This window comes from Hippocampus bargibanti, linkage group LG12, assembly GCF_051943395.1.
Source record: "Hippocampus bargibanti isolate YZ-2025 linkage group LG12, ASM5194339v1, whole genome shotgun sequence".
Classification (NCBI taxonomy): domain Eukaryota; kingdom Metazoa; phylum Chordata; class Actinopteri; order Syngnathiformes; family Syngnathidae; genus Hippocampus; species Hippocampus bargibanti.
This window is the reverse complement of record NC_142745.1, coordinates 14739403-14760288: the sequence shown is the minus strand read 5'-3', so window position 1 is coordinate 14760288 and position 20886 is coordinate 14739403. Positions and strand designations below refer to the sequence as shown.

The window sequence follows — 20886 nt, the reverse complement described above, 5'->3', positions numbered from 1 at the left end:
AAACAAGATATTCTAAGCATAGCAAACTAAAATGTCGACTGTATACTGTAAATGTGCAAAATCGTTTCATAAAAAACTGTACATAGTGCAAGTATCAAGAAAGGCATACTTAAAGGACAACCGACACATTTTTTTTTTGTTTCCTAACTGACATCAGAAAAACGTTTTATAAACGTTATATCTAAAATACCCAAAACACGCAGCCTGATATTTTTAGTCAAATGCAAAACACCAATAAAATCACTTAAAGTGTCCCAAAACTGCCACAATTCAGCTCGAAACTGGGGATTTTCAGAAAGTCCCGCCCCCAGTTCGTGACGTCACGCCAGGTCGTCTTGTCTTGCTCAAGAAACCAAATAATGGACCCAGGGAGTTCAGATTCGGAGAAGATGCTTTCTTGTTCCTCATCCAGTTATGAATATGATTCAAATAGTTCTGAAGAGGAAAGCATAAATGTTTGCAATCGATTAAAGGAGTCCTCACATATCAATTCGAGCCGTCAATGACACCAATGTAGCGTTGACAACAAAGCTCCGTTGGAAATGGGCTGATTTGTCTACTGGAAATTTGTGTCAGCGAGTACCAAATAGTAGTCGTGGTGCAACAATCAACGATTCACCATCGCATTATTTATGTGTGTTCGGGTGATCAAGGATAGAGATGGCAATGTTAACATTACATTAACAGGTGCCAGTAGTGTGATGGCAAGATGGAAAGAGTACTTTGAAGAATTGATGAATGAGGAAAATGAGAAGGAACAAAGAGTAGAAGACGTGACTGTTGTGGACCAAGACGTAGCAAGCATTAGCAAGGATGAAGTGGGGAGGGCGCTGAAGAGGATGAAGGGGGGAAAGGCACTCGGGCCTGATGATTTACCAATCGAGGTATGGAAGTGTCTTAGTGAGGTGGCGGTGGTTTTCCTGACTGGGTTATTCAACAAGATCTTAGATGGTGAACAGATGCCTGAAGAATGGAGACGAAGTGTACTCATGCCCATTTTTAAGAACAAAGGAGATGTGCAGAGTTGTACTAACTACAGAGGAATAAATACAATGAAACTCTGGGAAAGAGTAGTTGAAGCTCGACTAACAGCAGAAGTGAACATTTGTGAGCAGCAGTATGGCTTCATGCCAACAAAAGAGTACGACAGATGCAGTGTTTGCTTTAAGAATGCTGATAGAGAAGTACAGAGAAGGTCAGAAGGAATTGCATTGTGTCTTTGTAGATCTGGAGAAAGCGTATGACAGGGTGCCCAGAGAAGAGCTGTGGCATTGCATGAGGAAGTCTGGAGTGACGGAAAAGTATGTCAGAGCGGTGCAAGACATGTATCATGACTGTAAGACAGTTCTGAGGTGTGCTGTCGGTGTGACGGAGGAATTCAAGGTGGAGGTGGGGCTCCACCAGGGGTCAGCTCTGAGCCCCTTCTTCTTTGCTATGGTGATGGACAGGCTGACAGACGATGTTAGACAAGAATCTCCTTGGACCATGATGTTTGCAGATGACATCGTGATCTGTAGCGAGAACAGGGAACAGGTGGCGGAGAAATTAGAGATGTGGAGATATGCCCTGGAAAGGAGAGGAATGAAGATCAGTCGCAACAAGACGGAATGTATGTGTGTGAATGAGAGGGATCCAAGTGCAAGAGTGATGCTACAGGGAAAAGAGATAAAGAAGGTGGAGGATTTTAAGTACTTGGGGTCAACTGTCCAGAGCAATGGAGAGTGTGTAAAAGAGGTGAAGAAGCGTATCCAGGCAGGCTGGAGCGGCTGGAGAAAAATGTCAGGTGTGATGTGCGATCGAAGGGTTTCAGCTAGGATGAAAGGAAAAGTGTAGAAAACAGTGGTGAGACCAGCCATGATGTTTGGACTGGAGACAGTGCCACTGAAGAAAAGACAGGAAGCAGAGCTGGAGGTAGCAGAGCTGAAGATGTTGATGTTTTCTTTGGGAGTGACCAGGTTGGATAGGATCAGGAATGAGTACATTAGTGGGACAACTCATATTAGAGGCTTTGGAGAGAAAGTCAGAGAGGCCAGACTGAGATGGTTTGGACATGTCCAGAGGAGAGAGAGCGACTATGTGAAGTCCCATCCTGCTTCAAACAGTCTACTATCGTCCCAGTTCCAAAGAAACCAGCACCCTCGGGATTGAACGACTATAGACCTGTCGCTCTGACGTCTGTGGTCATGAAGTCCTTTGAACGCCTCGTGCTGAACCACCTAAAGAACATCACCGGACCTCTGCTAGATCCTCTTCAGTTTGCCTACCGGGCAAACAGGTCTGTGGAGGATGCAGTCAACATCGGACTGCACCACATCCTCGACCACCTTGACAACACAGGAACCTACGCAAGGATCCTGTTTGTGGACTACAGCTCTGCGTTCAATACCATCATCCCAGAACTCCTCATCCCCAAACTTCTCCAGCTTGGTGTGTCCCCCACGATCTGCCAGTGGACCCTCAGCTTCCTGACAGGACGGACACAACAGGTCAGACTGGGAAATATATCATCCACAACACGAACCACGAGCACTGGAGCCCCGCAGGGATGCGTCCTCTCTCCATTGCTCTTCTCTCTCTACACGAACGACTGCACCTCAACGCACCCAGCTGTCAAATTCATAAAGTTCGCAGACGACACCACGGTCATCAGTCTCATCAAAGACGGCGATGAGTCTGCGTACCGACAACAAGTGGAGCAGCTGGAGCTCTGGTGCAGCCGTCACAACCTGGAGCTGAACACGCTCAAGACAGTTGAGATGATCGTGGACTTCAGGAAACATCCATCATCACAGCTACCCCTCACACTATCCAACTGCCTGGTGTCAACCGTTGAGACCTTCAAGTTCCTGGGAATCACAGTCTCCCAGGACATGAAGTGGGAGGTCAACACCAACTCTATCCTGAAAAAGGCCCAACAGAGAATGTACTTCCTGAGGCTGCTAAAGAAGCATGGCCTGCCACAGGAGGTGCTGCAACATTTCTACACGGCTGTCATCGAATCCATCCTGTGTTCTTCCATCACCGTTTGGTTCGGGACCGCCACAAAAATGGACAAAATCCGACTTCAACGGACAGTTAGGACGGCGGAAAAAATCATTGGCACCGCCCTACCCACTTTCGAGGACTTGCACACTGCAAGAATCCAAACTAGGGCGCGGAAAATCCTACTGGACCCTCCGCACCCTGCCCACCACCTTTTCCAGCTACTCCCCTCAGGCAGGCGCTACCGATCCATGCGCACCAAATCCAGCAGACATTTAAACAGCTTCTTCCCCCAAGCCATTAACTCTTTGAACTCTTTCAACAGTAGCCAAAATGGAACTGTATAGTGCCACTTAGCAGTTTTTTTTGACAACGATACTAGTGCAGCGTGTTCTACCGGAAACAAATTCCTTGTGTGTCCTACATACTTGGCAATAAAGATGATTCTGATTCTGATATCGGGAGAAGGATGCTGAGCCTTGAACTGCCAGGCAGGAGACCGAGAGGAAGACCGAAGAGGAGGTTTATGGATGTGGTCAAAGAGGACATGAAGGTAGCTGGTGTGAGAGAAGAGGATGCACAAAACCGGTACAGATGGAGGACATTGATTCGCTGTGGCGACCCCTGAGGGGAAAAGCCAAAAGGAAAGGAAGATTACTTATGTGTTTTTCCTTCTATCTATTAGCTAGCTAGCTCACTATCTATTAGTTAGCTATTTGAGTCAGGAAACATATTAGCTATCTAGCAAGCTCGCTATTTATCAAAATGTCAAAATTTATTAGTTAGCTAGCTCGCTTTCTATCTAGTTGAGTTATTCCGGGTTGAGTATGATACACTTGGCATATTTTCTATTCTGCTATATGTATAAGAAAAGGACACAATGTTGGTCAAACGATGCTGGCAGCAGTGATGGGGGCACTGGATCTTTATTTTGCATTTCACCAAGCATGCATCTCTTTGCATTTCAATAAAGCGGCATTTCAATAAAGCGGCGGCGATGTCAAAATCTATCCAATTCAAGTGAGCTTGTATGTGGCGGCTGATCTATTGAGGTTTGCTCTTATTCTTCTCATACACATGCTGGTAGTGAAGTTATATTCACTTTGAAAGAAATAGTGATCAAATTGGTAATTTTTCAAAAGCTGTAGTTTTTTTATTCGCTGCTTCGTGATGGGGAAAATGAAGCTTCAATATGCATCATGAAGCAGTTGTGTTTGATTGGTATGTTGGGAACAAAGCACCTAACACGGACCACGATCCTATACAGTAAATAAAAGAGTCACAAAGATAGTAGAATGCACCAAGGGGGTAAAATAAAGATCAAATCTGAATCATGCTGAGTCGAATGCCAAAGAGTAGGAGTTATTTGCTCCCTCTTACGAGTACCAGTCAAGCGACAAGCAGCAGCATTCTGGACCAGCTGGAGACGCTTCATGGAGGATTGAATGAATATTACAGAAATCTTTCAACTAACAGTGACATCTAGAGGAGAAAAACACAACGGTTCATCAAACCAAGTGAAGCATCATTTTCCCGTCACTACTTGTTTGCCGAGGTTGTATAGGTTCATTGCGACCGGTCCATTATGACATGAGAGTATTTGGGTCACTTTGAAAAAAGGAAGAAAATAGTAAACATATTCATGGGATGACAAAAATGAAGTCATACTATCGAGAGGGTAATCTTTAGAGGGAAATCCATCTGTGTAAGCTCTCAGTCGTACAGGAGTGGTCCATCGATGAAAAGGTTTCTTCAGCCGTCATCTGTACTTCTTTGAAGGTGTCGGACGTTTCGCTCCTCATCCAAATAGTTTCATGTGTGAACTACAAATTTGCTGGTAGTTCTATTTATATCTACACACACACATACATACACACATACATACACACACACGCATATATATATATATATATATATAAAAAAAAAACTAGTTCATGATACATTATATATCTCTCATCTCATTTTCCGTACCGCTTATTCCTCATTAGGGTCGCGGGGGTTGCTGGAGCCTATCTCAGCTGTCTTCGGGCACGAGGCGGGGGACACCCTGAATTGGTTGCCAGCCAATCGCAGGCCACACAAAGACATACAACAGTCACTCTCACACTCACACCTAGGGACAATTTGGAGTGGTCAATCCGCCTGCCATGCATGTTTTTGGAGTGTGGGAGGAAACCGGAGGACCCGGAGAAAACCGACGCGGGTCCGGGGAGAACATGCAAACTCCACACAGGGAGGCCAGACCGGGACGCGAACCGGCGACCTCTGTACTGTGAAGCCGGTGTGCTAACCACCCGCCCTATATATATATATATATATATATATATATATATATATATATATATATATATATATATATATATATATATATATATATATCCCTGCTTTGAGGTTGGGGGTTTGCATGACTTCATTATTTACATGAATATTTACAATATTTGGGTACACTTGTGACAATCAAAATGTGCTTTTTCTTAGTGTAGTTGTCTGATGATGTCGTGTGATGAACGGAAAGAAGCAGTTGAGCTGATGATGTCGACAAACTGAAGTTCACTGGGAATGAGCCAGCGCTCCTGCACCCTGACCAAAACCAAAACCTTTAGGTCCGAAGTTCTTGGCATAGCAACCTGTGAACACATAGCAGGTCACTAGTACACATCCATTCAAAACATTGACAGACGTATAAGGTTTGTGCTTTTTTGTGCCTGGAATGGGCTTGGAATTGAAGCAGATTTACATGGGATCGTAGATGTGAGACAATCTGGTTTTTCCAATGGAATGCTACAGCTTCGTGTTTGCTTTCGACATTTATCTTGTAGTAGACGTGCACATTTCACCATGACGTCCCTGATCCACTGTTGAAAAGATGCTTTGATGTTCTCCTGTTTCATGTAGAACTGCTTCATGCAACAGAGCCGCTGAAGAAAGTGCTTAAGATTGAATTACTGTCTGTGTCTTTTGAGTTGTCTCACATTATTAGTTACAGTAATACCTCAGCTTACGAACGCTTTCGCTCACGAACCTTTTGCCTTACGAACATTAAATTTGCGAGAATATAATCTTGGCATACGAACCAAACCACACAGCGTCACGCTGGCTGGCAAACTAGTTTTCGTGGGATGTACACCAAACAACATGGTCAAACCGCACCATGGCGGCTGGTGGACGCGTTCCCCCCCCCCTTTGAGTGCAGATGTGGTTTGTTATTGAGTGGAGTACTTTTTCTATAATGTGACCGAAAAAGACCCCACCACGGGCTAGTGGTGGGGTCACAAAAGAAAATTACGGTCGAGCAGAAGGAGATCATTGAAAAACACGAACAAGGTGTGCGTTTGTGTGTCTTAGTGTCCCAGTATCAGTACGCCAAGTCGAACATTGCTACGTGTGGCTAGGGGTGCTTCTGTTTTGTCTATGAAACGGTCTCAGGCCATAGAAGAGGTTGCAAAACTTCTGTTGATTTGGATTAACGAAAAGCAGCTAGCAGGGCACAGTGTGAGTGACGGTATTATCACCGACAAAGCACGGCAACTTCACTCGGATATCATTAAGAGACAACTACATTAACGGCCATCACAAAGGTCAATAAGACAACTTTATTATACAGCACAATTTATTTCTTTAATTACAATCCAATAGCACGTTTATTATACATAAAATAAGGTATATTTTGTGTAGTTGTAATGCTTTTTTTGTCAAAAATTATGTTTTATGGGGACCTGGTAACAGATTACTCTCATTTTTAATCATTTCTTATGGGAAATAAATGTTTGGCCGACGAACCTTTCGCCTTACACACACATGGGAACGAATTAAATTCGTAAATTGAGGTATCACTGTATTTAGCTTTTTGTTGTTGTTTGGACTTCAAGATGGCGCCGCGAGACTGTATTTTGTTTTTCTACTTCTTCCTTTCCTCTTACGTTCACCACTTTGCTGCTGTGAAATGTAGGTTTCTTCACTGCGAGACTAATAAATATTAATCCAATCCATATTTTGACAAGCAGTTTTTGAGCTAAATTCAAAATTATCTTTTGTATTCCGCCCGCCACGCAAAATATACAAAGAGGAAAAACTCAGAGAATGGACTAGTAATGTCGTAATACCTTTACAGAAGATCTCGCCGTCTCTGTCTGCGACGGTAGTGGACTCCAATCCTTTGCCGCATTTCGCGCAACGGAAGCAAGCCTTATGCCATGACTTGGGAAAGAAACAAATTGTCAACTCTTCTACCGAACATTTTAATTGTCATAAAATATAAGTTTTTTTTTTTTGTTCTTACATTACCGCCCCCGATAACCTTCTCCGCCGCATAGACCGTTTTGCTACAGCGTGGACAAATATCGGAGCTGCCAGCTTTCTTGGCGAACGTGGAGGCATTGGGGTTGTTGGTGGGATGGTGCGGAGTTTCTCTGTCAAGAAAATAGTGGGTCATATTTAGAGAATCGTCTAAATATTAGTATTTTAATTTTTTTTTTTTTTTTATTATATGACTCAATTGTCATGAAATTGTTGAAATAATGAATGCCATTTTCTTACTCCTATAATCTGTCAGATACATTTTCAAGTATTTGTGTTTTACTTTTACAATGAAAATTTAAAAGTACTTTTTTATATGAAATGTGAATTTTATTGTAATTATATTGTTATTTTTTATGTTTTGATTTTCTGATCATTGGTCCTATCTTATGTAACTTTTATTCGCGTGTGGCCGCCACTGCTCACCCGCAGAAAAACTTATCCTTTGACTGTAACATGTCCTTGAGAGTTTTGAAAGCCGTTTATAAATTAAATGTATTATTAATATTATTATTGCAATTTCTCTCTTAATATTGCTACTTTATAATTTGTTATGTTAAATTAAGTTAACCCATTCACAAATGTATTCGGGAATTGAAAATATGACGTAGAGCGCCATTCCCGAATTTGTTCGGGCTTTGTTTTTTTTGTAATTTTTTTTCATGCTTGGGTGCAGATAAGGCATGCATGTATGTATGTATGTATGTATGTATGTATGTATGTATGTATGTATGTATGTATGTATGTATGTATGTATGTATGTATGTATGTATGTATGTATTGCATTGTATTTTGGACAGCTGCCCTCATTTCAAGCTCATATAACTCCAGACCAATATTATTTAGGAATTAACTCTTTTTTTCTGATGAATGAAGAAAGTCTAAGGTTTCTAATGCTGTACCAAATGTTTATGTCATCCTAAAACTCAATATTCTGTGGGTCCTGGAATTCAAGTGACAATGACAAAAACACTGGCACTGGAGGGACACATTTTCGCACGTCCGGCAGTGAATGAGTTAAGATCAATTTAGAACCCCTCCAAATACAAACAATAGCTTCTTATTCATTACACAAAAACAAGAATACACCCAATGCATTTCGTTTTGCTCTTACACTGGAGGCTTAATTCCAAGACCCTCTCCCGCGTCCATGCTGAGGGTCCCTGCTCCCCCGCCGAAGCCGTAACCTTTTGGCCCGTACTTCTTGCCATAGCACGATTTGCAGTAGATCTCGTCCACATGCACCGCCACCGTCGTGCTGTCCAGGTTCTTCTTACACACCACTTGCGATGAGAGGGTTGTTAAAAAATGTATTTACACTGAAGAAGATCCAGGAGTCAAATTCCGATTGAAGGCTTATTCAATACAATACATATTGGTTTATATTGCGCTTTGAAGGACAACCAACGTCACTTTTTTGTTTCCTAACTGATATTAGAAAAACTTTTATAGCATCTAAAATACCCAAAATACGCATTATGATATTTTTATTCAAATGCAAAACACCAATAAAAATGACTTAAAGTGTCCAAAATCTCCAAAAAATTGAGCTGCGAATTGGGCATTTTCAGAAAGTCCCGCCCCCATTTCGTGACGTTACGCCAAGACGTCTTGCATTGCTGGAGAATCCAAACAATAGCTTCAGTTTCGGAGAATATGCTTTCTTGTTACACATCCATTTATGAATATGATTCAAATAGTTTTCAAGAGGAACACATACATGTTTGCAATCAATTAAAGACTTTATTCCGTGCCATTTTGAGGCAACATTGGGGGGGAAATGTATCACCAAAAAAGAGGCAAATAATGGCGATCAAGCTCTGTGTGAGGAATTAATCAGTCCGTTTCCATAGGCTGATAAATTCCTTACATGGAGCTTGGTCGCCCTCTTCTGGCTCTTTTTGGTGCAACATGACGTTTTCAGACCAAACGAGTACAGCAAAATATATTGAAGGGGTTGGAAGGACTGCTACAATGTGTCCTTTTTTGGTCAGGGGCGTTCCTTCAGTGACGTCACGTACGGACTCGTCACCAACTCAAAAACAACACTTCCGGAATATTCAGCGTGAGTCTCAAAACCTAAAATATAGCTATATGCGGTGGAATCTTTGTAAAATACGCTAAGTAGAAGTCATTTGAAGCCATTTTACAAATTACGGACAAAACTTGTCCGGAGACGTCGGTGTCCTTTAAGAACAGCTGAAGCTGGAACAAAGCCCTTAACATGGACAACAAGCAATGACTATGGTTCTTGGAATGAAATTTACTTTTAGCCCAACATTTTGATCTTAGAATGACAACTTTGTGCTTGAAAGACTCGGATTTAAAATTCATTTCTGTTTAGGGTGGCCCTCATAATCCGTTGAATGACAAAATGGCTACTTGCTGGATTTTGATGACATCAAGCTGGAACTTGTATGGTGAGTTGAATGACTGTCCGTGTCTTTTGGGTTGTCTCACATTCTTAGTTAGTATTGTGTGCGCCACACACCCTCATTTCAAGCTGATATCACTCCAGACCATATAATTTAGAAACAAACTTTTTTTCAGATGAAAAAAGAGAGTCTAAGGTATCTAACGGTGCGTTAAATGTTTATGTTGTCCTAAAACTCAATATTCTGCAGGTCCTGGAATTTGAGTGAAAATGACAAAAACCCTGGCACTGAAGTCGACACGTTTTTGCACATGGTCTGGCACTGAATGAGTTAAAGTGAGGATACTCACTTTCATGTGTGACTTAAAGTAAGAACCTGCCATCTTGATTTGATTTTTCTTCTTCTGCCCTAATCTTCTTCCGTCCATTTTGACCCCCATCAAATCCATGGTAGCATTTCAATCACTCTCCCTGTCATGACATTTATTTTGCACATATAACGGGTTTGTTATCAGCCCAGGGGAGGCCAACCCCGAAATGGTTCACAGTGGATCTACGTGAGAAGGATGGTTGTTGAACCCGTGGAGCCTCTTCGTCGGGCAAACCGAAATCGGGCGCAGTAGAACAAATGAGGCCTCATGATGCATTGGCCAGAAAGCAAATTAATAATAATAATAATAATAATAATAATAATAATAATAATAATAATAATAATAATAATATAATAATAATTATTATTATAGTTATAGTTATTGTAATAATAATAACAATAATACATTTCATTTATAAGCGGCTTTCAAAAATATCAAGGACACTTTACAGTCACTCTTGCTAATAGATATCTAATAGATAGTTAGCTAGATAGCTAGCCAGCTAGATACGTCTGTGTAAGCTCTCAGTCGTACAGGAGTGGTCCATCGATGAGAAGGTTTCTTCAGCCGTCATCTGTACAAAAGTGAAGGTTTCGGACGTTTCGCCTCCTATCCAAGAGGCTTCGTCAGCGAACTAAAGTCTGACTGGTCGTATCGGCCCCATTTATATATCCCTAATGTCCAGACATGGTGGCGCCGGACACAGCTATGATAGGTCCCTACTCTCAGGTTGGGGGGGGCTACTCTCAGGTTGGGGGGGGGGGGGGCAACCTGAGAGTAGGGACCTATCATAGCTGTGTCCGGCGCCACCATGTCTGGACATTAGGGATATATAAATGGGGCCGATACGACCAGTCAGACTTTAGTTCGCTGACGAAGCCTCTTGGATAGGAGGCGAAACGTCCGAAACCTTCACTTTTGTACAGATGACGGCTGAAGAAACCTTCTCATCGATAGCCAGCTAGATAGATACATAGACAGGTAGATAGCAAATAGAGATCTTATTTTTATATAATTATATTATTGTTAATTATATTTGGATGGAAAGCCTCATTTGCTTCAAAAGGCCTCATTTTTCCACCACTAGTATCCACAAAAAAACAGATATCTGATATGTATTACAGTCTTCATATTAGAGTTGTCATAAGACATTTTGTGTTTGGGAGCCTTTTACTAAGTGAGTTGCTTGTTCTGTAGCCATAAAGGGACATAAGTCTTCTTGTGCCGGTCCCAAGTCCGGATAAATACAGAGGGTTGTGTCAAGAATGGCATCCGACGTAAAAGCTTAGCCAAAACAAACATGCGGATCAAACCTCTAAAGATGGAGGACACTGATTTGCTGTGGCGACCCCGTCAAGGGAAAAGCCGAAAAGAAAAGAAGAAGAAGACTGGATTTTATTTGGATGACGCCATCTTGATTTTTCTTCTGTTGACACTACTTGATAAATACCCCGATTATGCCAAGAAATGAATTATGTCTCTCAACCTCAAACTAGGTCATGCCCAGCGAAAATGGCTCCAAACGTCTTGTGGCCTTCAAAAAAGCAAACAACTGTGTGTCATAGATAAACACTAAGCTCCAGGCTGAGTGTGTGCGCCTTCCCCCCTTATTATCCATAAAAGGACAACTTTGTCACATGTTTACAGCGCATCCATATAAGGCACCGATGCGTCAACGCACCAATTTGCTTGCCAGAATCCTCCGCATTCCACATTGACACTTGACAGGTCTCTTCTTTTTTTAAGTCGATGGACTTACTGCAGAGGAAGCAGGATTTATGCCAGCTCTTTCCTTCGCATTGTACTTCTTCTGCAAAGTAGACCGTCTTCTGGCAGCAGCCACACTTGTTCCCTCCTCCGAAAGGCATCCTGTGTGCGGTACATGCAAGTTAAACCTTCATTGAGTGTCTCAGTATAACCACAGAACACCATCAGAATCAGAATAATCTTTATTGGCCATGTATGTAGAACACACAAGGAATTTGACTCGGGTAGAAGACGCTGCACTAGTATCATCGTAAGAAAAGTTGAGGCCATATACAGTTCTATTTGGGAGAATTACTGGCGACGGGGGAAGAAGCTGTTTAAATGTCTGCTGGATTTGGTGCGCATGGATCGGTAGTGCCTGCCTGAGCTAGGGGAGGCGCTGGAGAAGGTGGTCGACATGGTGCCTAGGGTCCAGTAGGATTTTCCGCGCCCTTGTTTGGATTCTTGCAGTGTGCAAGTCCTCGAGAGTGGGTAGGGCTGTGCCAATGATTATTTTCCGCCGACCTAACTGTCCGTTGAAGTCGGATTTTGTCCATCACGTGGAGAAGAAACAGTTTCAACGTGGAAATATGCGAAGAAAGTCTCAGTCGAGTACCTTGAAGCCACTCCTAGCGGCTCAAATGACAGAATATCAATGGCCTAAATCTTCTGGATCGGTCTTTGTAAACAGGACATTCCTTTCCGGCAACATTAGTTGAAGATAACGTTTTCTTGTCTTTGAAGAGCTTTTTTTTTTTTAAAGAAAAGCAGAATTCAAACCAGGCTTTTATTACCTTCTGTTATTTCCAATTGGCAAATTTACTCTGAACAAACGCCTTGACCAAAACTTAGCAGAGTAAAAAAAAAACATTCTTTAACTGTAATGTAAAGTTTTTCCATTTTACATGAATTACACATCAAAGGCAAAAATATCCCTACATTTAGTGTATTTTGAGATTTAAAAAATATATGTACCTGAATGAATGTTGTCTCTGGTAGTTCACGTCCAGTCAAGATCGCCACTGTGATGATGAGGGCAAATAGTGAGCAGCTCGTAGCACACTGATGTGATCAGTGGGAGGAGTTAGATGAGTGTGTGTTCATGAGTCTAAAGCACGGAAACATTCCCTTCTTACGATCCACCTCATCCAGCTCTTTCTGGGTCATCCCAAGGTCTCCCTTGCAATTCCTTAATTGTCCATGGGGCCTCCTCTCAGAAGCACCTACACGGAACAGCTCACCAGGGAGGAGTCCCCAGAATCAGAATCAGAATCAGAATACCTTTATTCGTCCCGCAATGGGGAAATTTGCAGTCCATAATGGATACATACTAACAAGGCCCCCCAATACACCTCACTTGTCTCTGAGTCCCTCTTAGTAGACCAACATTCTCATTTCATCTCAAAGAGAAATTTGTAGAAGAATAACATTTTGGTCACAAGCCAAAGCTCATGACTGTAAGTCATAGAATCAAGATCAAGATCAGCTCCTGTATCACTTCTTCTTGTCCACCTCCTGCTCCGTTCTTCCTTCACCCATGTGCAAGATCTGGATGAAATTGAAGTCCTCCCTTCGGGTTCGGGGCAGGATCTCAATCAATAGATTTGCAGTACAGATTCCCTTCCTAACTGTTTCACACTTGACTAGTCACTAGCCAATCATAGTATCACGAGTCGCGAGTGATGGGAATTCCGGCTCTTTTCAGAGAGCCGGTTCTTTTGGCTCGGCTCACGAAAAAGATTCGGCTGTTTTGGCTCCTAAATGGCTCCTCAGTTTTTTTGGTTGCTTGAATTAACTACCAAAAATCATGTAAAATTGTGTGAAAAATAAATTACACATGTAAAAAATACACTATATCAAATAACTTTATTTATATGGCTTTATTGATGTGCAGAGAGTATACACTAACTTTCATTTTCCCTGTGGTTACTCTGGTCTGATGATCACCTGTCACTAATTTGCTTTTCATATTAATAATGCTATAATATGAACTAGTAAAATAATAATAATTGAATAATAATAATAATATCATAATGTGATAACATTTGTCCACTGTACTTGTCTACACTGATCTCCAGTGACCTGCTTAAATTGCTCCAAAACAGTGCATGCATCCTGTAGTACCTCCCAGCTCCTCTGCTAAATTCTCTGAAATGTGTCTTTCATTGAACTCAAAACAATCCAGCAGACATATCCCCACTTTGAAATTTTGAATCAAGTGGCATGTAAGTGACAAGTAGGATGTCGTGCTTTGGGATGTCTAGCAGCATTCTTTGTCATATATGATTCCGGTATGATTATTTGTGTGTCTGTAATTCCACCCTCCCTCCTCTACCACGGATCTTGACCAATGACATGCGGCTTTGACCGAAGACTGGCCAAAAAAATGGCTCCCATTTCCGGCTCCTTGTTTGTCGCGGGCTCTCTTCGTTCACTTCAGCGATCCGGCTCCAAGAACTGGCTCGTTCGCGAACGACACATCACTACTAGCGGCTAGTCATAAGAGCATACTGGGTAGAGGTAGCACACTGTATCAGTAGCGTGCTGCATAAGAAAATTCATTGTTTAATAGTGGTTTTGTCAACCTACAACGGGTGAAGGAGGAGAAGATATTGATTTGGTTTAAAGATTTACTGTTAAAGCCATTTTCAAGATGGACTTTTCAAGAAAAAATGGACATCATTAGGAAAGGTTGGTGAGTTATTCCCTGGCTAATGGTAGCCTCGAGTGGACTTGCAGTAAATCACACCACACTTTTTTTCATTCTGGATTGATTCAGACTAAGACACACAGAATAATAATAATAATAATACTCAAATAATAATCGTAATAATAGTCAGAATAATAATCGTAATAAATAATAATACATTTCATTTATAAGCGCCTTGCAAAACTCTCAAGGTCACTTAACAGTCACAAGATAAGTGTTCGCTCCAGTGTTCACTCAACCTGAAAGTCACTCGAATAGATAGCAAGCTAGCTAGCTAATAGATAGCCAGCTACATAACAAGCTAGCGAGCTGGCTAATAGGTAGCTAGCTAGATAGGCAGCTAGACACCATAAGACACTCCAAGCACTACTTTTGTGCACATGAAGCTCCTCAGCCCATTTAAATCCAGAATATTATATTTGCACAGTGGTGGGCCGTCAGGGCCAGCAAGGCCTTCTCTGCTTGCCTAACATAATCAGACATCATTGTCATAATTATAATAAAAGTCAATTTCATTAAAAAATAATTTTTTCTAAATATATATATAATTATTCTACATACTGTTTTCTTGATGTTATATTATATCCATTTGGTTATGCTCCTCAGTGTTGTAGTTTTAGGTCAGAGTTTTTAATCCCATCAGAATTCAGCTAGTTTGTGTCGCCAGGCTGTATGAAATCTGACCTATGCCTTCAGAATCAACAGTGAGGGGGTCTGTGCGCTGTACATGAACGGGCACATGTAGTTGATATACAGTTGCGATAGCCAATCAGATCACGAGTTGGCACAGTAAGGCCAGCTAGAGGGCCTTGCGTTGAACATGACGTACGCGTCCTGTGATTGGATACTCACTTTACCTCAGCCCTCAGCGGAGGCAGTGCTATGCAAATCAACCAAGCTGACAACAGATCAGACCCGGAAACTTTAGCAGAAAAACCAAGTATGTCTACTCGTTTTTTTAACCCACAATGGCTGAAGGAGAGGACAACTCGCTGTCGCATGTCGGTAAGCTTATTCTCAAGAACAAATGAAAAAGATTTGTTTACTTTTATTTTCAACAAATAGTTCGTTTTGTGAACGTCTTGTTGTTTTTCTTATATTAAACTGACATTTTGTAATTTAGCGTAAAATCTCGTTAAAGATTGCATATTCTTGGTGGACTTCATAAAACTTTGTGGACAAATGATTTTAAATTTCCTTTTATTTTTAAGTGTTTGCAGTATCACGTATAGTGACAAGTTCTAATTGCTGATGCAGATTTATTGATGTGAAATTGCTCCGGAAAATAGCCTGTGTTGTAGACGATTAAGGTGATGCCACGCCCAGTACTGCGTGCGTGTGCTTTTGTAAATGATATCTCCAGCCGTTGTGTCATAAATTATGGTATTACGAGGGATATTTGTTCAAGCGGACTAAGCAGGACTTCACTGAAGGCCTAGGTGTGAAATGCACGGATCGCCACTGTATTTGCTAACATTAAAACCCGTCAATGACTGAAGATAGGCAGCATTTACAAAATATTTGCTGTCACAACAACTACGTTTGGAAGAGACAGCGGCTGACAAGTCAGTTATCCTTTATACCTTTGAAAGAAGACTAAAAAAAGGAAATGGTATAGCTAATAGATAGCTAATATATAGTAATAGATATAATAGATAGCGAATAGATAGTAGCTAGCTAGCTAGCTAGATAGCAAGTAGGTAGCAAGGAAGCTCGCTAGGAAGCTCGCTAGGTAGCGAGCTTGATAGTGAACTAGGTAGCTGGATAGCTAGATAAATAAAACGTTTTTCTAGAACATTTCTCCTCCAGTACAGTATTTCTCAAACTTTGTTGAGCTATTTGCACATTTTTACAACACCACTACTGAAGGCCTAGCAATGAAATCCAGTAAGTTAAGATCTTACGGAGGGGCTTGTCACAATCCAGTTAAAAGAAGTGAAGTTTCACTGCAATATGTTCTTGAAAATCTTGTCCACCTATTTTCTCCCTTATTATTTTAAAACTATTGTATAGAAGTTAAGTAATCATTCGTAACTGTCACGTCCGCACAAGGGGAGGCGACAGATCTCGGCGGACGGAAAAAAAGAAGGGAGCTGGAACCAAAATACTCTATGAGGTTTTTACTGAGACACGCATGGAAAAACAGAAGGTAAGGCAAGTGAACAGATAGGTACGACAGCCGAGCGGGACAAACCTGCGTACTGCAGGGTGACAGTGTCATGAAAGGATGAATACACCGGCGAAAACCGAGCGGAACCGGGTGGCTTTTATAGCCAGAGGGCACAATCAATGGGATCGGAATCAGGTGAGGGAGCCCGGAGAGCAGGGAGGGGAGGGGCGCACACCTGACACCGATCAGGTGACAGTACCCCCCCTCAACGGACGCCCCCTGGCGGCCCACCCGGTTTGGAGGGGTGAACCGAGTGGAACGCTCGGGTGAGTGATGGGTCGAGGATCCAGGAGCGGGGGACCCACTGATGTTCTTCCGACCTGTAGCCCTCCCAGTCTACCAGGTATTGCAAGCACCTGCCCATGCGCCGTGAGTCCAATATCTCCCGCACCGTGTAGACTGGGTCGCCATCCACCATCCGGGGAGGGGGCGGGGGTGGGTGCCGGAGCTAGAGAGCTGGTTTCCACCGGCTTGAGGGGGGATACGTGGAAGACCGGATGTACCTTCAACGTGGGTGGCAGCCAAAGCCTGACCGAGACCGGGCTGAGGACGGCCTCTATGGGGACGGGACCCGCGAACCGTGGAACCAGTTTGGTCGATGTCCCGGCCAACCGGAGATCCCTGGTGGACAGCCACACTTCCTGCCTGACCTGGTAGACTGGTGCCTGGCGGCGACTGCGATCCGCTGGACGATGGAGGCACACGCACCGTAGAGCTGCTTCCATATCCTGGTTCTTGCGCTCCGTCTGGGCGTTGGATTGAGGGTGCTAGCCAGACGACAAGCTTGCCGATGCCCCGATGGACCGACAGAAACGTTTCCATACCTTGAACACGAACTACGGTCCCCGGTCCGACACGATGTCCGCCGGAATCCCGTGGAGACGGACAACGTGGCTAACCAGGAGCTGGGCCGTCTCGATGGCGGACGACAACCTGGTTAACGGAATGAAGTAGGCCGACTTGTAGAAGCGGTCCACCACAGTGAGGACGGCCGTCTTGCCACGGGAAGGGGGGAGGCCCGTGACGAAGTCCAGGGAGATTTGGGACCAGGGTCGGGAGGGGACTGGTAGTGGCTGGAGAAGTCCCGCCGGGGTTGCTGGGAGACCTTCCCACAGGTGCAGGCGGGGCATGCCTTCACGTTGTCCGCGACGTCCCTCCTGTAGTCCGGCCACCAGAACCGCTGGGCGATGAGGTGCATCGTCCTGTTGACCCCGGGGTGACAAGCGACCCTGGATGCGTGTCCCCAGTGCAGCACCTCAGCGCGTAGTGCGGGGGGGGGACTTATCTTTCTTTTCAATAAAAAAAGAGGGGAGCTGGAACCAAAATACTCGATGGAGACAATATAGTTCAAAAAGGGTTTTTACTGACACTCGCAGGGAAAAACAGAAGGTAAGGCATCCGAACAGAGAGGTACGACAGCAGAGCCGGACCAACCTGCGTACTACTGGGTGGCAGTGTCATGAAAAGATGAATACATCGGCGAAAACCCAGAGGAACCGGGTTGCTTTTATAGCCAGAAGGCACAATCAATGGGATTGGAATCAGGTGAGTGAGCCCGGAGAGCAGGGAGGGGAGGGGCGCGCACCTGACGCCAATCAGGATGTGACAGTAACATGGCTTCTTGTAACGTGTCAACATGATTTTTTGGAGTAATATTGTGGATTTTCTCTTATAAGATTATAACTTTGCTGTCTCACAATGGAATGAGTTTTACCCCCCCCCCTCCCAGATTCTGTCCCCTTATTTCACAGCTGTAAAACAGCTTCCACTCTTCTCGCTACAAGATGTTGCGGCGGCGTGATTTGACCCGGTCTGTGTCCTCCTCCCGCTCGCTTTAGACATCACACGAAGAGACAGCGACAAACTCAAGACTTCTATTTTTAGCCAACCCTTTCGGACAGCGCTCACCCTCACTTTAGCGCTGCCTGGACTCATCTATTAAATAAGGGGAGAGACAGACAAAGACAGAAACAGCTAGAGAGAGACAGAGAAGCAAGTGACAAGCGCTTGGTGGATTCATCCAAAGGGAAGAGGAAGACGATGGGAGGCGAGGCGTGAGGCGTGAAAAAAGGCAGCAGGCGCAAGGAGGATGTGGCGTTCGGCGGCTTCTCTCCTGCTTGCCATTTAACTGGAAGATGAGGAGAGATAAGAGAGGAAGAGGTGAGCTGAAAGGGTGAGTCCGACTGATTGATATATATTTTTTCTTCATTTGCATATTTGACCTTCAAAATAATCTGCCTTTTGCAAAAATTATGATGCTTAATTTTGATATATTATTTGGGCTTCTTGGCGGGCATTAATATAAATCACTAATAATCTGCTTTTCATATTTTGACCGATGTTAAATTATTAATTTTACCACCATTTTGAATTACCGCTATTGCAATCATTGTTTTATTGTCAATGACTTTTGTGAAATAGCTTTTGCCCACAAAAACAAGAATACTTTGCAAGACTGTATGTCATAAAACTAATACCTGATATAAAAGGCAAAAATAAAAATCCAAATTGGAATACAGCCTCACTTTATGTTGGTGACAAAAAAGGAAAATACCATCAAAAATGTTTCTGTTAAGTTTGGTCATTTATATTTTATAACAAGAGCTTTTTATAGCATTGAGAAAATGGAGTCACTCCTCTGAAGCATGATGAGCTGCAGTGAGTGGATCGTAGTCCAAGTATTTACGTATATGTATTTATGTATTTATTTATTTATTTATCGAAGTCAAAGTCAAAGTCAGCTTTATTGTCAAATATGCTAATATGCATGACATACAGCACAGATGAAATTAATGTCCTCTCGGACCCAGCGTGCAAGGCATGCAAGGCACTTATAACGGCGCTAAAAAGACATACAATTGACAACAGACAATACATGTAATTTCTGAATGTAAAGTGAGGTATTGTCATCTGGAAAGTGAGGTAGTGACGTATGTAAAGTGAGGTAGTGACATATGTAAAGTGAGGAAGTGACGTATATAAAGTGATGTAATGTAGTAATGCAAAAACAAACAAGAAAGGGTTGAAGTGAGGTCTTGCAGAAAAAAATGAGAAAGAACTAAAAAATAGAGTTCAGGATGATAGTACAGCATGTAGCGTGTACTCATAGTTCGGTGAGTGTGGCAGTGGGAAGGGGCAGGGTGGGCAGGGCTGGGAGGGAGTTGAGTCTCCGGACTGCCTGGTGGCAGAAACTGTCCTTGAGCCTGCTGGTCTAGGCTCGGAGACTCCGCAGTCTCCTACCCGATGGCAGCAAGCTGAAGAGGCTGTGGGAGGGGTAGGTGGGATCGCCAGCGATCCTGATGGCTCTGCGGGTGAGGCGGGTGTTGTAAATGTCCTGAAGGGGGGGAAGAGAGACACAGATGATCTTCTCAGCTGTCCTCACGATGCGCTGCAGAGTCTTACGGCAGGACACTGTGCAGGCTCCGTACCACACGGTGATACAGCTGGTCAGGATGCTCTCGATGGTACCGCGGTAGAAGGAGGTCGTGATGGGGGTCGGGGCTACAACTCTTTTGAGCTTGCGGAGGAAGTACAGGCGCTGGTGGGATTTCTTGGCCAGTGATGACGTGTTGTAGCTCCAGGACAGGTCTTGGGATATGTGCACTCCCAGGAACTTGGTGCTGCTCACTCTCTCCACTGCAGCACTGTCGATGATGAGTGTAGCATGCTGGGGGCGCACTCTCCTGAAGTCCACAACGATCTCCTTCGTCTTCTCCACATTCAGACGGAGATTGTTGTCCTTGCACCACGTGGCCAGGCGGCTGACCTCGTCCCTGTAGGCTTTCTCCTCATCGTTGTTGATGAGGCCAACCACAGTTGTGTCATCCGCAAACTTTATGAAGACGGTGGAGCTGGGTGATGATGTCATGTGTGAGCAGAGTGAAGAGGAGGGGGCTCAACACACACCCCTGGGGGGCCCCTGTGTTCAGCGTTATCTATTTATCTATTTATTATGTATTTATGGATGCATTTATTTACGTACCTATTTCTGTATTTATTTATTTTTAATGTATTTTGTTATATTTATGTGGTTTTGTTTGCTTATTTATTTGTTATTCATTTAGATTTTTGTATTCATGTGTTTATTTTCTCATTTATTTATGTATTTAATTATGTAATTAATTTTTATTTGTATTTTGTATTTATTGATTCACGTATCTATTTATTTACTTTCAATATATTATTTTATGTGTGTTTGTTTGCTTATTCATTTACTTATTTATGTATTTAATTGTGA

At 43.1% G+C, this 20886-nt stretch overlaps 2 protein-coding genes across 5 annotated transcripts in view; one reads left to right on the top strand and one right to left on the bottom strand.

Annotated features, from left to right (window-relative positions):
* Positions 1–5330: 5330 nt before the first annotated feature.
* Positions 5331–12886, bottom strand: csrp1b (cysteine and glycine rich protein 1b). The gene is made up of 6 exons (XM_089011303.1): positions 12745–12886; positions 11783–11892; positions 8393–8561; positions 7262–7391; positions 7086–7179; positions 5331–5609 (listed from the first exon to the last, which is right to left on the bottom strand). Exons 2-6 carry the CDS (start codon positions 11889–11891, stop codon positions 5533–5535), a joined length of 579 nt encoding a protein of 192 aa, XP_088867429.1. The 5' UTR covers position 11892; positions 12745–12886; the 3' UTR covers positions 5331–5532.
* Positions 12887–18418: 5532 nt separating this feature from the next.
* LOC148890621 (neuron navigator 1-like) overlaps positions 18419–20886 on the top strand; it is a 63097-nt gene continuing 60629 nt past the window's right edge. For 2 of the 4 annotated variants that reach the window (XM_089010187.1, XM_089010185.1), the window contains exon 1: positions 18419–18822. The gene's annotated coding sequence lies outside the window, so the exon portion shown is untranslated. The remainder of the gene's footprint in view (positions 18823–20886) is intronic. The other 2 variants (XM_089010189.1, XM_089010186.1) reach the window with 2 other exon arrangements.

What these genes read in the sequence shown, in the direction of transcription:
- csrp1b (XM_089011303.1), bottom strand. Translation starts at nt 11,891, where the DNA reads ATGCCTTTCGGAGGAGGGAACAAGTGTGGCTGCTGCCAGAAGACGGTC. An exon ending in CTTGGAATTAAGCCTCCAGT is followed by an intron (nt 7,392 to 8,392) that starts GTAAGAGCAAAA and finishes TTTTCTTGACAG; the next exon opens with AGAAACTCCGCACCATCCCA. An exon ending in CGGCGAGATCTTCTGTAAAG is followed by an intron (nt 5,610 to 7,085) that starts GTATTACGACAT and finishes ATGTGTTCACAG; the next exon opens with GTTGCTATGCCAAGAACTTC.